This window comes from Lithobates pipiens, unplaced genomic scaffold (assembly GCF_037356315.1).
Source record: "Lithobates pipiens isolate NorthernLeopardFrog02 unplaced genomic scaffold, aLitPip1_a1.2 Scaffold_16, whole genome shotgun sequence".
NCBI lineage: Eukaryota > Metazoa > Chordata > Amphibia > Anura > Ranidae > Lithobates > Lithobates pipiens.
This window is the reverse complement of record NW_027507748.1, coordinates 498,039,720-498,055,832: the sequence shown is the minus strand read 5'-3', so window position 1 is coordinate 498,055,832 and position 16,113 is coordinate 498,039,720. Positions and strand designations below refer to the sequence as shown.

At 39.4% G+C, this 16,113-nt stretch overlaps 1 protein-coding gene across 8 annotated transcripts in view; it reads left to right on the top strand.

Moving 5' to 3' along the window:
* The window catches only part of SCEL (sciellin), a 124,349-nt gene that overhangs the window by 43,317 nt on the left and 64,919 nt on the right, over window positions 1–16,113 (top strand). For 7 of the 8 annotated variants that reach the window (XM_077483073.1, XM_077483070.1, XM_077483074.1 and 4 more), the window contains exons 4-8: window positions 25–87; window positions 1,433–1,498; window positions 6,632–6,697; window positions 8,679–8,702; window positions 8,790–8,858. In XM_077483073.1, coding sequence (XP_077339199.1) covers window positions 25–87; window positions 1,433–1,498; window positions 6,632–6,697; window positions 8,679–8,702; window positions 8,790–8,858 — 288 coding nt within the window. The remainder of the gene's footprint in view (window positions 1–24; window positions 88–1,432; window positions 1,499–6,631; window positions 6,698–8,678; window positions 8,703–8,789; window positions 8,859–16,113) is intronic. The other variant, XM_077483071.1, reaches the window with a different exon arrangement.

Here is a 16,113-nt window from a genome sequence, read left to right as displayed (position 1 = left end):
ATATTATTTGCTCATGTTTTTCAGGAAAGAAGAAAACTTTGGGAAAAGTATACTAAACAGATACAAATCCCAGGAAAATCTGGACAAGTAATACAAACTATTCTCAGTCTGCAAAAGCTATTAGATGTACTGATAAAAAACCCTAACCAATTCCCTGATCCCCTAATCAGTTGTTATGTGTTGCTATGTGTAACATAACACCATAATAGCTTTCCTTTCCTTTCCTCCAATGTTAATTTTATTATTCAAATGCTCCTTATTAAGGTTTTAACAATATAAACAGTTGCATTTGTCACATTGTTTTGGTGACACATAAGCAAAATAACATGCCAAAATATAAAGAATACAATGCCATGGTCCTATGACCAACAGAGTGTAGATTGAAGGTAAGTCCCTATTGGGGTAGCCCGTGATTACCTGCTAACATTCAGATGTCATAACATTAAATGTTGGACTCCAGTGTGACATAATTATTATTTTTCTGGGCAAATGTTTGTTCATAAAACTATTGAAGGTTTAATTCTCTAATGACATCTATAAGGCCCAGGGGGATAGGAAAGTTAAATCTGCTTGTGACATTAAATTGGAAATAAAGGCAGAAATATCAACCTATTCCCCAATGTTCTGATGGTTTCAAGCTCCCTTTACCAGCATCCTTTCCCTGGCTTCCCCTGGGTGCTGGTCTTCGAACATGTTGATTGCCCAGCATGGCGTTATGTCACTCCCGCACATACATGGGAGCCATTCATCCCAGGACACTGGCACTGTGTCAGGAATGTGAAAGGAGCAGCGCACGTGCAGCTCTGTTTACCTACATCCAAGGATTGTGAACAGGCAGGTAAGTGCATTTTATTGCAGAAGAGACATTGTATGTTGCTTCAGCAATAAAAGGCCTGACTGTGATTTTTGTTTTGTACATTTAGTTCCACTTCAAGTTTGGCAGCAAAAGAGTACTACTACTGTCTTTGCATCATAAGGAAAATCATCAATATGGACATGCAGTAGAGTGGTTTCTTTAGTAGGGATTGTTGCTTGAGAGGAGGAATTTGCAATGTCAGAATGTAATATGCATCAGGGGTGCAGCAAAGCCACACCCCTCTAACAGTGGAGGGAATTAGCAGAGGACAATGATAAAAGTATGGGTAAGGTACCATCATTGAATACTTTTTATAGTAGTTTGCAATGATTAATGCATTGGGTAGATGGTGGATAGTACTAAGGGGGCAGTTATAAAAGTGTACAAAGGTGTCATTAATTTAAACAATGCAGTTACTTTTATATACAGAAGAACCCAGTTATTTTTACATCTGATGGGACATTTCCAAACTATGCTCTACAAATCTACTGTCAAGATAGACATGCACTGTACATATCTATTTGATTTCTCGGCTTTACAATAATATATCCTGAGCTGTTTACATGTATTTTCTAGGGCTAATGACAAAGAAGAGAAGACATCCATACACAACAGGTTCAAGTCAGATGATGCCCTGGACAGGTACTGTTTTCTGTGCATTGTGTCAAGTGTTTGCTGAGCTCAGTGAACATTCCTTCAATTTTTCAATTATCTTAAAGTTGCTCACATAAAGATAATAACCTGCAGCGCCACACAATTAGATTGCAACAATTACACACAAAGTGCAACACTGAGTCACATATCTATATAAAGTAAAAAAATCAATATAAATATAAATACGTCAATCCTAAAGTGTAGTATAAAGTATATATGTATAAAAATGCAAAAAGTGCCAATAAAGTGCAAAAAAGTCCTGTATAGTCCAAAAAAAATATGTATTATAATTATTCCACGAATGCTAGATTACTTTCAGTGTAAAGAAGCAGTGTAAAAAAGCACCAGCCACCACCTCCTGAAAAGAAGACTCACATAAAATTTTAGGCAAGCTTAGCATGTTATCTTAAAGCAGAACTTCACCTAAAAGGGGGCTTTTTTGCATCCCCCTTTCCTAACCTTTTGGCACTTATTTTTTTTGGGGGGTGGGGGGTGGGAGTGGATGCCTGGTTTTAACAGGTACCCGCTCCTACTTCTGCCAGGATCGCTGTGGCAATTTAAGAAGAAGTTCACCCTCAGCCTTCTGGGACACATCACAGGTCCCAGAAGACTGCAGAACCATTCACAAAACATATGTGCAGTGGGAAGCCGGGTGAGGACAGTGCTGGATCCCTGGACAGTGTCCTTTTATTAAAAATCAGTAGCTACAGTATTTATAGCTGCTCATTTTTTTTTTTTTGTGTCGGAAACTGAAGCTCCTCCTTAAGTAGATGCCATCCAGGGCAGCCTATGATTCCATCCACAGTTCTCTCCTCCCTAGTTCCCAGCACCAATCCAAGTTGCAGCAAATAAAGCTCACACAGGAGCCAGGAAAGATGGTAATAGTACAGTAGTTATTGCACCATGAGGATCACATACATAGCATGCCAAACAAACAAACTGACATTTCAATGCAAAAACCACTCTAACTCACATAGAAAGCCACTGTTGACCAATATCATGCAGCGGTGTAACGTCAGCACTAAAGTCTTTGCCCCCACGCGTGTTTCAGGCAATTTGGATTAAAGATGGTCACAGGTAGTACCTTCTTTTGTTCTATGAGGGTCTTACAGTTTGGCAATAAATAGAATATTTCTGTAGGCCGCAAAAAACGAAAGGGATGAGTCAAAAAGAAAACACCACATCCCAATATTAAGTAAAAGCAATAAGGGACTAGAGGTAACAAACCTTGGGACTTTAATGGTGTTATGTTGATAGTTTGGAAATTATCAATTTACCAACAGTATTAGATAACACATATGAATTTTATTACAAACATTTAAAAAAAACATGAGACAACTGTTTCACTGAGATACAATGCATAAATAATACCACTTTCTCAACGTGTTTCGCTCAGCGGAGCTTCTTCGGGAGATTTGGGATGTGGCATCCAGTATGCTATAAATCACAAGAAATTTAGATAAACACTCATGTTATAGATAAATCCATAAAAATGTCATGCATGAACAAGAAAAAATAAATAAATAAATATTATATATATATATATATCTATATATATATATATATATATATATATATATATATATATATCTATATATCTATATATATATATATATATATAGATATATAGATATATAGATATATATATATATCAAAAATATCACATCTGGGGCATTAAAAAAAGACATAAATTCTTAGTAATAAATATAGAAAATAAATATAGATAGACTTATAAGAAAAAAAAATGTATTTATTTTCTATGTTTATTACTCAGAATATAGGTCTTTTTACAGTTTGCTACAAGTTTTTGAAGTATTCCAAGGCTCACCCTCACCCCATCCAAGTTCTTTCACCAAATTAAACTGCAAAAAGACATACACAGCCCATTTTCTGACTCATGCAACTGTGAACTACCATGTACCTGGCTGCTATGTGGCTGTCAGGGAATGGAACCTGGGACCAAACAGCCAAACCAGTCCTGGGTCTGCGCTACACAAACAAAATAAAGAATGTTGCTAGTTGATAACTGTATTTTAACATATATTTTTACACTTAGCACAAAACAGGGATGTTTAAAGTGTAAGTTCATATTTACAGAAAATCTGTAAGGTGAACTTACACTGAACCCTGTCCCCATCGCACCTAGTCCCGCTAATCTGGTGAGCGACAATCGTCAGTTCTGACATATTGTAGTGCCGTTTTACCAGTCAGGGGATTTGAAATCCCAGCGGCTTTCTCATCTCTTCATCTGCGGTGACAGGACGGGCTACAAGGGTTCTGAATGATAGGCGCCGACCAATTAGAATGCTTCTAATTGTACCGCCTGATGAGGTACATTTTAGAGATCAACCCGAGGGGATTTCTATGCCCTGGATGAGGCGACTATACAGTGTCCCCTAAAGGGTGATCGTCATGCTCCAGGTCAGAGGGACTGGCGGGGGTGAGGAGGGGGTCTTGTGTAGGTTAAACTTACAGATTTTTCTGTAAAGGTGAACTTACCCTTTAAAAATGAAACAGCATTCAAAAGTATTGGTAAAGCATTTTATTGTTACAATGTATCTAAATGTATCTGAATATCTAAACCTGCATGCTCTTTACACTAGTTATTTATTAATATATATTCTTTTTCTGACATGTAACACTACTTACTGAATTTAATTTTGTAATCTAACATTATTAATGTTAAACAGTAATGTTATAACTCATGCTATTCGTCTGACTATACTTTATTTCTCAATCATCATGCATTCTTTATCCCATTTAATTTATGTGGTTACTCTATAACAGTTTCATTAGTCATTAATAGACTTTTATAAAAAAAAAAAAACTCTACACCTTACTATTATTAGTATTCTTCTTGGTACTCATTGCAAGTATTTGGTGAGTACTATCTAGCACAAAGTATTTCCTGACAGACACAAAGAAGCATAGGAGGAGATTTACTAAATCTGGTGCACACAGAATCTGGTACAGCTGTGCATAGTAACCAATCAGCTTCTAACTTCTGCTTGTTCAATTAAGCTTTGACAATAAAACCTGGAAGCTGAATGGTTATTATGCACAGCTGCACCACCACTACATAGCGTGAACTAAGCTGACACAACAAGAAGAAAAAAGAAAAGGTTACTGCCTTTTACGCATTTTCTTTACCTTATGCCTTTACATGTTTCTACACAGTCTATTTTTTATTTACTTATATTAAATTTAAAAGCGTAACAGAAAAGTATTGTAAAGATTGATATACACAGGTAACGTTTGATTATGCTATTGTAATCTCACTTAGGGTGTGATTGATCAGCCTTTTACCTGACTTTCCTTTTTGAGCAAGATTGCCATAAACTGTAGACATGTTTTGTCGTCAGTTGCATACACGACTAGTGTAGCGTTAAGAAGCACTCTTTCCTATGCTTGAACCTTTCAATGAGATATTTGGCATTGCCAGTAGAGCTCGCCAGTAACTGTGATGTTAAAAAAACGTATTTTCCTAAATAGACCAGTTATGTACCAAGACAGTGATGGCCAACCTAGTTGACATAGGGGGCCTCAAATGCAATCCCTGATTTAACCAAGGGGGCATACATAATACTTTGTATTGGTAATGACGCAGCAAGCCATCAGAGACTGCAGACATACCATTAGAGATGTTCAGAGATTGCGAATATATTACAGGTATAGTCATAGACTGGATTACATTTGATGGCCTCTCCCATTTGAGGTGTCGACCTAATCCCTAAAATATATTTGAAACAGCTTATCATTGTTGACTACCATGTTGCACCCTGGTTCATCTTCCTTCTCCAAACGGTCCCCTAACTTTTGTAGAACCTCTCCAGAAATGTTTTCCACAAGTTAGCTAGGGTCATCACATATATATAAACTTTCTAGATGCATCACCCCCTCATTTACAATAATCAAAAAATTCAGTTTCCGAACAAGGACTGCAATAACACTGCCCTCCAATAAATGGATGAACAAATCTACTAGCTAGGCCTGGGGATCATGGTACAGCCATGCTGCAGCCTTCAGTTTCTCAACCTTGTCAGTTAAGGGTATCTTTTGTCCATCAAACTTTGCCCTGGTTTCTAAGGCAGCCCCCATGGGTACTAGTACTGTGCCTGTTGGTGAAGCCACAGAAGAACTTGGCTCCATTTTGCCAACTTCAAAAATGTGAAACCTCTAGTGGTGGCCTAACTTGTTTACTCAGTAGACTGGAAATGAGGGTCTGCATAGGTTAAACATTTTCTAATTCAAAATCAGCAAACTTTTTAAAAATCTTATCCCACATAAAATGTGCCCAGTGGCCCCATTTTGACCCATGTGAACCAGGCAATTCATTGTGCAGTTACAAAGCGGTAGAAGTTTACAGTCCATTTCAAGGATTAGAAAAAAAGAAATCTGCACCAAGGTAAACATGAAGGTGGCTGCCCTCCTTCAGCAAATGCAGGTCTTTAAGACTTTTAGTGGTAGATTTACCAAAGGCAAATAGAGTATGTACGTTGCAAGTGCAGTTGTACTAATTTTCCCCAGAGCTTAGTAAATGTGGTAAAGCTCAGCTGATTTTCATCATCCAATCACGTGCAAGTAAAAATGCAAAAAAAAAAAATGTTTTGGTTTTCCTTGCACCTGATTGGATATTATTTACAAAGGGAAGCTTTACCACATTACACTTACTAAGGATATTTAGTGCAAGTCCATTTGTGTAGATCAACTGCACTTGCAAAGTGCACAGTCTATTTGCTTTTAGTAAATCAACCCCTTAGAGTCACTGACCTGGAACAAGTATCATATTCAGATAAGGAATTCTAACTTCAATTTCTTCATGCTTGTCTCATGTTAAGTGACTCATAGACAGCCAAGAAAATACCATTTTCAAAAGATCTTCAATAATAACCACTTTATCTCTCAACACAAGTTCTTAAAGGTTAATTTTGTAATGATTGTCCATCACTCTGAAGTGCACAAGCATGCACTTGCTGCTTGAGATTACAATAGTGCAATCTATATTCTGCCATGTGTATCAGCTCTTACAACAAATCTACAATTTATGAGTATGGTTCAGATCATTGATAAAATTATCGGTGACGCCTTTATTTAAATCTATGGTTCCATATTTTCCCACAGAATTTCACTGAGAAATACATCTGAAAGAGGAAATAAATCTGCAACACTGGAAAGAATGCCCATGAGGTAGTCTTGAAAATCAAGGAGCGCTTAGCTATGCATTAGAGCATTGAATTTCTACATTATTATTTTTATTTGACACAAATTGCAAGCTTTTTGCAGATGGCTATAGTGCTTGGCAATGCTTCTCGCCCATTTAAAGAGTTGATACCAGTGTATGGGAACAACTGTATTTTACTGATTATCAAAGTAAGGTAATCTACTGTACATTGGGACAGGGGCCCTGTTTTTTTTAAATAGAGGGCTGTGGGAAATAAGGTACCTTGCATTAGATTGCATTGTGTCCCCAATTAAATAGGGCATTCTTATTCCTATTGGAAATTTCCAATAATCTGAATTACAGGATGACTAATAAGCCAACCTTCACCCTGTAGTAAAGTCCTAACAAATTTGTTTGATTTGATGATTAGATAAAGGAATGCTTGAGTGGATACAGCATATTTTAATTGATTGCAATTCCGAAAAGGGAACAAGTTTGCTGATTAGCTCATTGCCAGTCTGAAAGGAATGCATCAATGAGCTCCCGTTTCTAGTGAGCAGCTCACACTCACAGCACAGCACAGCACACAAGCAGAAAAGATGCATTCTTGCTTTGCATTGCTTTATTGAGTTATTGCTTGCCTGCTTAGCAATATATATTAACAATACACTATATATCATGAATGTCTTATATATGCATATGTACAACCAAAAAGATGTTAGATATACAAGAAAACAAACTTTTTGAGAGAACGAATAATCATAGTTTTCCACCTGCTGAAATTATACCCTAAAAAATGCACTTTATGTTTCTAGAACCTAAATAATTTGATACTTGGCTATGGAGGCTTTGTTATATAACAAATTGTCTTAATGGTGATTAGTAATATCCAAAAATCCAACTAATTTTTATTAACCGACATGTCATTAACAATCTAACTTGGTAGAAATGTTTAAATGTATACATAATTTGTTAAAATCCTAATCATTTTGCTATAAAACATAGTTTATTCAGATTTTGTTTCATAATATTTTGTTTATATAGGTCAGAAAATAGTTACAACATTTCCTGTCATATAAAATGCTATAATACAATATACTTTTTAAGAAGAGCAAATCATAAATTTTTTACATGATATATCTGTAAATACTCTGGTAGAGAGGGACTAAGTGTCCCGGGAACAGCACATCAAGTCAAGACCTGCTGTTCCCCATGAGTAAGCTCCGCTTGGCGGAGTGAAATGTGTTTGGAGCATAACCTGGTGGGAGTCCAGGCTAAGTCTGCCATTCAGTATCATACAGCATGTCTTGACTTTATGCGTGGCTCCTGGGATACCATTGCCTGGAGCATAGACGAGCTCTGTTACCAGCCATTGCTCATAACGGTGGGCACAGGACATCATTCCAATACAGCCTGAGCAGCTCACACACATACCCATGAACACTGTATTCCAAATTGTATTCCAAAAACATCTACAGAATTTTTTTTTTCCAGATAAAAATTATATTTAGTTATAGTGTCACTTTTTAGGTGCACTGGTGGCCAGACAATGGACATAATCTTATTTACATATTATCAAAACACATTAAAAAAAGCAATTATAACAAGCCATTCATTCCCTCTTTAGCTGTTTTCAGTAAAGTTATTTATTCTTAAATTCTCAATTGTCATAACAGAGATCCTAGAGTTGGGTTTTAGTTGGTTTCTAACATGAAACACCCGTTAATGTTTAGAAGGTTGGCAGCCTGCCAAGATTTGCTGTCAGAGAAAAAAACTAAGATTTTACTGCATGTGTTATGAAATTTAAAAAATATTTTTTTCCACAGTGCATATAGACATGGAGGTGAATGAGGGCTTGTTTTAAAGTAATTTTACTGCTTGTTCAGAATATATAAATGCTTAGTCTGCATGATTTGGACACAAGTTCGCTTTAAAAATATTGGCTCAGGTTTATAATTTTTTTAATCATGGTACATAATTCTACGTCTTTCTCATCTCTTTTAACAGTGAATCAGACCCCATCAACAAAAGGTATGGAGGCATTTATGTATATACTTAATATTGCTGCACTAGTATTTTGTTTCATCGTATTAAGAATAAATATTACTTATTCACCAGGCAATCTTGGGCTCCCAGTAACAAGACAACAACAACAACAACAACTACAACCACTGAGGAATCAAAGAGGTATTTTTGCAAATGAGTGCCATATTCTTGTGACGTTTTACCCATCTTTGTATATTGTTAAGTGTGCAAATGATCTAAAGGGTTAAAGATATTTTCTTTGAGCAGCAGGTATAGCAGGATCATCTCCAGATCTGCTCTTATTTCAGCAGCATAATAATATTGGCTGAAAAAGCCTCCATCCTTACAGAAATTTTTTTTTCCTCTAGAGAGGTCAGTATGTCTGCTAAGATCTCACAATTACTTTCATTAAAGTTCTGCTAATGTCTACTGAACTCTTCTTTCCATTAAGTGGCAATAAATAAAAATCATCCTCACGGAAAAGTTATATTTTGAATTAGGATGCAGCATTTTGAGACAAAAGTTAAATTACAAAAGTTATGAAAATTACAGCAAACTGGATTTCAACGATAAAACCCTATTGGCGTTGCAAATTTTTTCTATTTTTCCTTGCTCCAATTTCAAACTTCAGCTCCAAATCTTGCTTCCTGTCCTGGAATATAGAAGGGTAATGTTATGAAGAGTTATTTTGGTGCTACCTTCTGTAAAAAAAAATGCAAACAAGAATCAATAATGCAGTAATATTTTAGGTCTATTGGTCCTTTAAATGGTATTCAACTCAAAAACAAAAATTCAATGTATTGCAGCTTATCAATCCCTAAATATATTGACTGCATTCATTTTTAGGATTTTTTTAAGATCCTTTATTTTCACCTGGAGATCTGGTAGTAACACACTTCCTGCCTTAGGTTGCCTTCACTCTGGATGGAGGAGCAATGGATACACCTTTGGTCATTAGCATTATATTGTAAATGTCTGGAGAGGGAGTGTTAGATGCACAAGCTGATTTATATTAAAGTCATACTCTAGTTAACATTTTTTAGGCAGCATTTTATTTCATTTTGGGATAAAGATTTAACATTAATAATGAAGAAAAATGAATAAAAGTTGACCATTCTAAGCATCCCGTCTTCCTGTCTTGAACAACATGGTCTGTTAAAGGAAGTTGAAAAATAAAAGACTTGTAATGGCTCTGTACACCTCTTCCCTGCACCAGTTGATAACCTTCCACAGCTTTCAATTCCACCTCTATGCTGATGATACTCATATCTTTCTCTCTGCACCCAAGTTTACCCCCTCGATTTCCTCATGTATCACACATTTACAGAGCAACATATCAGTATGGATGTCACACCATTTCTTCAAACTCAATCTGTCTAAAACAGAACGTATAATATTTCCTCTGCCCTGATCTCCCCTTCCTGCATGGCTTTGCCATTGAGATCAACAGCACAATTATTGGTCTCCCCACACACATCAGGGTACTAGGTGTAATCCTAGACTTTGACTTCTCCTTCAGACCCTACATTCTATCACTGGCTAAACCTTGCCATTTTAACTTCTGCAACATTTCTAGACTTCACCCCTTGACTACTGCAAATCTGTTCCCACTGGCCTACCCTTACATGGGCAATCCCCTCTTCAGTCTATCATGAATGCTGCTGCTAGACTTATACACTTTACTAGCCTATCTGTGGCTGCTGCCCCTCTTTGACAATCCCTTCACTAGCATACATTAGCCCCATGTATAAAATTAAAAATACTAACCACAACATACAAAACCATCCACAACATTGCCCCCAGCTACATCATCAACCCCATCTGTAGATATCACCCAAATCGTCCACTCTGCTGCTCCCAAGACATCTTGCTCTTCATCTCTCTTGTACCTTTCATGCTCAACTGAAGGATTCATCCAGAACCTCACCCATTCTCTGAAACTTTCTACCCCAGTATGTCTAGTTAGCTCCTACCCTATCTGCCTTTAGACAGCCCTTGAATATTTGTACCACCTCCCCTCTCCCTTTAGTTTGTAAGATGTATTGTAATTGTATTGTCTCCCATTATATTGTAAAGAACTGCACAAACTATTAGCACTATATCAGTGATGATCCGCTCATCAGGGGCGCAGGGGCGCCGCCTCCTAATCCATGCACCCGGGGCCCTAATATCCATGTAGGGTGCTGGATACATGGATTTCAAAGTGTTTTTTTTTTTAAGCACATGATTAGAGCATGATGCTCTAATTGGCTTCAAAAAGGGTGGGTTAGGGATGCAGAGCACTGCACACCAAGCCCACCCACTTGTGAGACATTAGCAAATTATTATTTGCTAATGTCTTCCTGCTTCTCCTCCTGAACAATCAAGAAGCGGGTCCTAAGACCCGATTGGCCCAGGAGTCTTAGGACTCTCAGGCCAATCGGGATTTAGGACCTACTTCTTGTTTGGCCGTGGAGAGAAGCTACTTCAGCAACTCCTTCCCCGCACCTCTACCGCATAAGGTAAGGCCATGGATCGCCACCTTCCTAAACGTTCAATCGAGCGCCGGGGAGTAGTGCGAATGGATCCCCGATTTCCTGATCAGGTGCCGAGGTGGGGGGGGGTAGTGCGAATGGACTGCCACCTACCTGATCGATGGAGTGCCAGGGGGGTTTAGTGCGAGCGCCGGGGGGTAGTGCGAGTGAGGGGGCCAGGTTTGTTTGCTGCTCTCCCTGAAAATTTTGAGCACCAGCCGCCACTGCATATAAGTCCTGTATTATAATAATAATATTACATATTTTGTTTTTGGATTTAATACCAGTACAACGGGCACCTGTGGGTTTGTCAGGGAAAGTAAACCAAAGAACTGAAGTCACTCTATGCAAAGAGCGCCCACAACTTTCATTGTTCCAATATTGCTTATTTCTTACCTCTCCAATCATCTTCCTAGCCAATTATACGGCTGGCCTTATGGCTAATAGGGTGGTGAGGGAAGAGGGAATGGTTGCATCACAGCATAGACATGATAGCTGTGTTTGCATGGCCCAACCTTTGGGGTACCCTAGGCACTGAAAAGCACAAGTACCTTGAGGCACTTGCATTTTCATTCTGATTTTGTGATTTATGCTAAACCCAGAGGTTTGTTTTAATGTAGATTGGAGATCGAGGAGAATAAGAAGCATGCACAGAACAAAAAAAAGCCTGAAATCAGTGAAAATTTACTTTTTAAACAAAATAATAACTGAGAGAAAAATAGAGCCATCATTACTTGATTAATTGATGTAAAAACATTGAGTTTAGTGTCACTTTAAATGGAAATAATCCAGGGAAATAACTAAATTCCCTGTATCATTATAATGGTGTAGGGAACTATTAGAAGTGGCGTGTGCCACATTAACAAAGCAGACAGGCCTGTTTCAGGTCTATCTGAGCCACCCACACCAGTTTCTATTTCAGAGTGAAATAAAAACTGGCGCAGGTCTGCACCGATATATCAGAAGAAATACATCAGTTTTACATATAAAAAACTGCTGCAGACCCCCACCAGGTGTGTCCTGTTATACAGGATATGAACTGTCAGCAGACTACTCACATCCCTCTCTCTGCCCATGTAGTGATCACACTACATGAGCAAAGCCTGCAGGGTTAACAACCATCCTCCTCTGTCCTGCTCTGAGCTGAACAGAAAGCAGGGACAGGCAGAGAGACTGGAGCATTCAGCTCCATCATTCTGTTCTCTGTGCAATGTGCTGTATCTGTCACAGCCACAGAACAGAGAACTGGTTGCTCCTAATTAATAAAGGGGCTTGGGCCCCTTTTGTTAATTATTAGCAGAATCTGCTCTATATTTTATGTTTAGAAGAGTGGTACAAGCACTGTGCCTGCACCAATTTTTGGTAATACCACCCAATATTTCAAAAGGATTAACACATCCAAAGTTAAGTTTGGCACTGCCCCAATGCCTATCAAATGGTGGCTAAGGTTTCCCATCACATTTAGGCTTTGAACGTGTTGAGGCCAAGTCAACCCTTAGAGGAAAATTAGAAGTCTGCATTTATCTCCAAGCGCTGAAAAGATATCTCTGAATCCACTTATCTATTATTTGACATGCAATTTTCACTAAGTGTAAAGTGTGCTAATGTTAATGCCTACGTTTGTGACAGATTTACTTAAAACGATATTGTTGTTAATTCTTTACAGTAGTTCTATATGTTTTATTTTATTTTTTTTAAATTATTTTTATTAAGGTATATAAAGACAAACATAGAAACTGTTACAAAAAAAAAGGTATCCTTGGCAGCCGCCAGGACCCTCAGCGACCAACCTGGCTGTTACTAACAGAACATATACACTCTGGCTAACATAATCCTCTAGCTATGCGTAGAGCTGTAACCCTCACCCCCCCCCCACCCCTCCAACTCAGTTCACTACCCACCATTAAAGCTGTAAAGTTGACCCAGCAACTGCAGGGGTATACTCATAGTTTACACAACCTCCAGATTATTGTGACCACGGCCACGATCAGGTATTATACCACAAGCGTTAGTAATCCATATTGGCACACAAAGAGCTTATCCAACCACCCTCAGACCCACCCCTGTTTATCCCAGGAGAGTGCCCGGGGGCCTTAAACACCTGCTCAGTTATGTACACTCAGAGAGGAAATAGGAGACAGTTTATCCTACGGTTATATCAGAAGCAACCCAAGCCTGCCATATCTTTTTAAACTTTTTCCCACATCCCCTAGACTGGTACGTTGCCTTATAAAAGGGTATCATGGAGTTTACTAACCCCTTCCAAAAGGGCACACCCGGAGGCAGAGGGGACCTCCATTTCAGTAGAATGGCCTTTCTCCCATAGAAAAAGAGAATGTTCAATAGTGTCCGAAGAGCTGCTGAGGGAACCACCCCCTCTACCAGACCTAGTAGACACACCCTAATTGACCTTGGAATAGGTACTTTCAAAATATCTCCAATGCAGAGGGTCACCCCCTCCCAGAAGACTGCAATGTGTGAACAATCCCAAAAAATGTGCTTAGCATCTGCCAGAGAATAGCCACATCTCCAACAGTCTGAGGAGACCGTCGGGTAGATTGCCTCAAGTCTGGCAGGAGTAAAATAAATCCTATGCAAAAATTTAAATTGAATTAACCTATCCCTGGTGGAGACCAAATGCTTGAAGGGGTGATTCCACATGTTGTCCCAGTCTTCCCCGTCAATGTCAGGGACTTCCCTCTCCCAACGCTCCCTACACTTTAGCAGTGCTACCGGACTCTTCCTAAACAATGCTTTATACGTGACCGACAATGTTTTAGTGAGGTCGTCCTTCATAAGTATATCTTCCATTGTGGACGGAAAGGATTCCACCCCCCTGGGACCGAATTGAGCCTGAAAGGCGTGACGAATCTGTAGGAATCTGAAAAAATAGGAGTTAGGGAGATAATGCCTGGCTCTAAGTTGGTCAAACGTCAGAATAGTCCCCTCCCTAGTGATGTCCTTCAAAAGTTTTATTCCTTTGACCACCCACACCATCGGGTCAGGGGATGAGTAAAAATGAGCCAATTTAGGGTTCCCCCACAGTGGAGTCTGCGGTGAAAAGCCCAAATAGCTCGGACAGGCCATGCTTACCACCTCCTCCCATGCCCTGATAGTGGCTTTCATAGCCCTTGTGAGAGGTAACCCAGACCTAAGGCCTCTGTGGGTGGCCAGGAGAAGGGACTCGTATGACCCCAGCAACGCTGCCTCCAAGACCGTTGCAGAGTCCCCTTCGTCCGAGATCAACCATTTGTGGGCAAATACCATTTGCCCAGCCAGGTAGTATTTCCGCCAATCAGGTAGGGCCAGCCCTCCTCGTCCCAAGGGTTCCTGAAGTACTTTGAGACCTATGCGTGGTGGCTTTGGAGCCCAGAGGAACGTGCTGGTGATGCTGTCTAGTTGTTTGAAAAAAGTCTTAGGTACCCACACAGGTGCATGATGAAGGAAACACAGAACGACTGGAAGTATTTTCATTTTCAGCAGATTTATCTTACCAATGAGTGATAGTGGCAGCCTCTGCCATGCTTGAGCCTTTTGCTTGAAAAACGTTAAGAGGGGTTCTAAATTAAGAGTTGAGTATGTGGCACTATCCGCTGTAACCTTCACACCCAAGTACGTTATGGATGTAACCCATTGCAGTGGGAGACGACTGTCTATCGGGAGGATGGAGGATTTACTCCAGTTAATTTTAAGGCGGGAGAAAGTGGTAAATTGGTTTAAAATTTCCAAGGCTGCTGTCAGAGATGGTCCTGGATCTTCCAGAAACAATAACAGGTCGTCAGCATACAATGCCAGACATTCCCTAATTGTGCCTACTTTGATGGCATTGATTTCACCAGATGATCTAAGCACCACTGCTAAGGGTTCCATCATCAGTGCAAATATAAATGGTGACAGAGGGCACCCTTGCCTAGTAGCCCGCCCCACCGGGGAAAAAGGGAGAGATTGACTGCCCCAATCTAATTGCCACCCGGGGATTGCTATATAACAGGTGAATCCACTGCATGAAAACACCACCAAACCCTATCAGTTCCAGAACCCGAAACATGTAGCCCCAGTCGATAGAATCAAATGCTTTTTCTATGTCAATCGACACCACGATTCTGGAGCCACCCTCCGACCCTGGAATCTGAAGATGGGTAAACAATCTTCTCAAGTTAGTATCGGTGGACATGCCAGAACCTTCGTTAAGATCTTCAGATCCGTATTTAACAGGGCAATAGGCCTATACGAGGAACAGTTTAGGGGGTCCTTACCGGGTTTCAGTAACAAGATCATGTATGCATCCATCATAGACTCTGGAAGCCCGTTCAGTTCCAAGCATTTGGCAAGGGGCCTTGTGAGGGGGAAAGTCAAATATAGCCACAGTCACTTCTTTAGCGGTTATCTCAGCATCCAACATCACCCTGTCCGCATCCGACAGTTGCGGGAGGTTAAGGCTCCCTAAAAGGCCGTCCAAAGCAACAGGGTCATAGTCCGGGATGGGGGCATATAAAGTCTCAAAAAATGTTTTAAATTCTTTCAAAATGTCACCAGGATCACAAACCAGTACCCCACCCTCCCCCCTAATTGCCGGGATAGTAGTGATCTGATTATCTACGGCCACCAACCTCGCTAGCAACTGTAGTTCTATATGTTTAGAATTGTATTTTTCTTGACTACGCCAACAATGACAAAGCTTGAAATCTGATCCTGTGGCTATTTAATAATGACAGCTTTCTTCTTCTATGCAAGTCATCAAAATTGTTTGGGATTCTGAATGGAGCAGTTAAGTGCTAGTACACTGTATATGCTAATACTGATAGATCTTGATCATTTTACCATCCTGTCATACAGTAAAAATGACATAGAAACACAATAGCTACATCTGCAGTCCAATATTAATCTGTCTCCATTACTCTTGA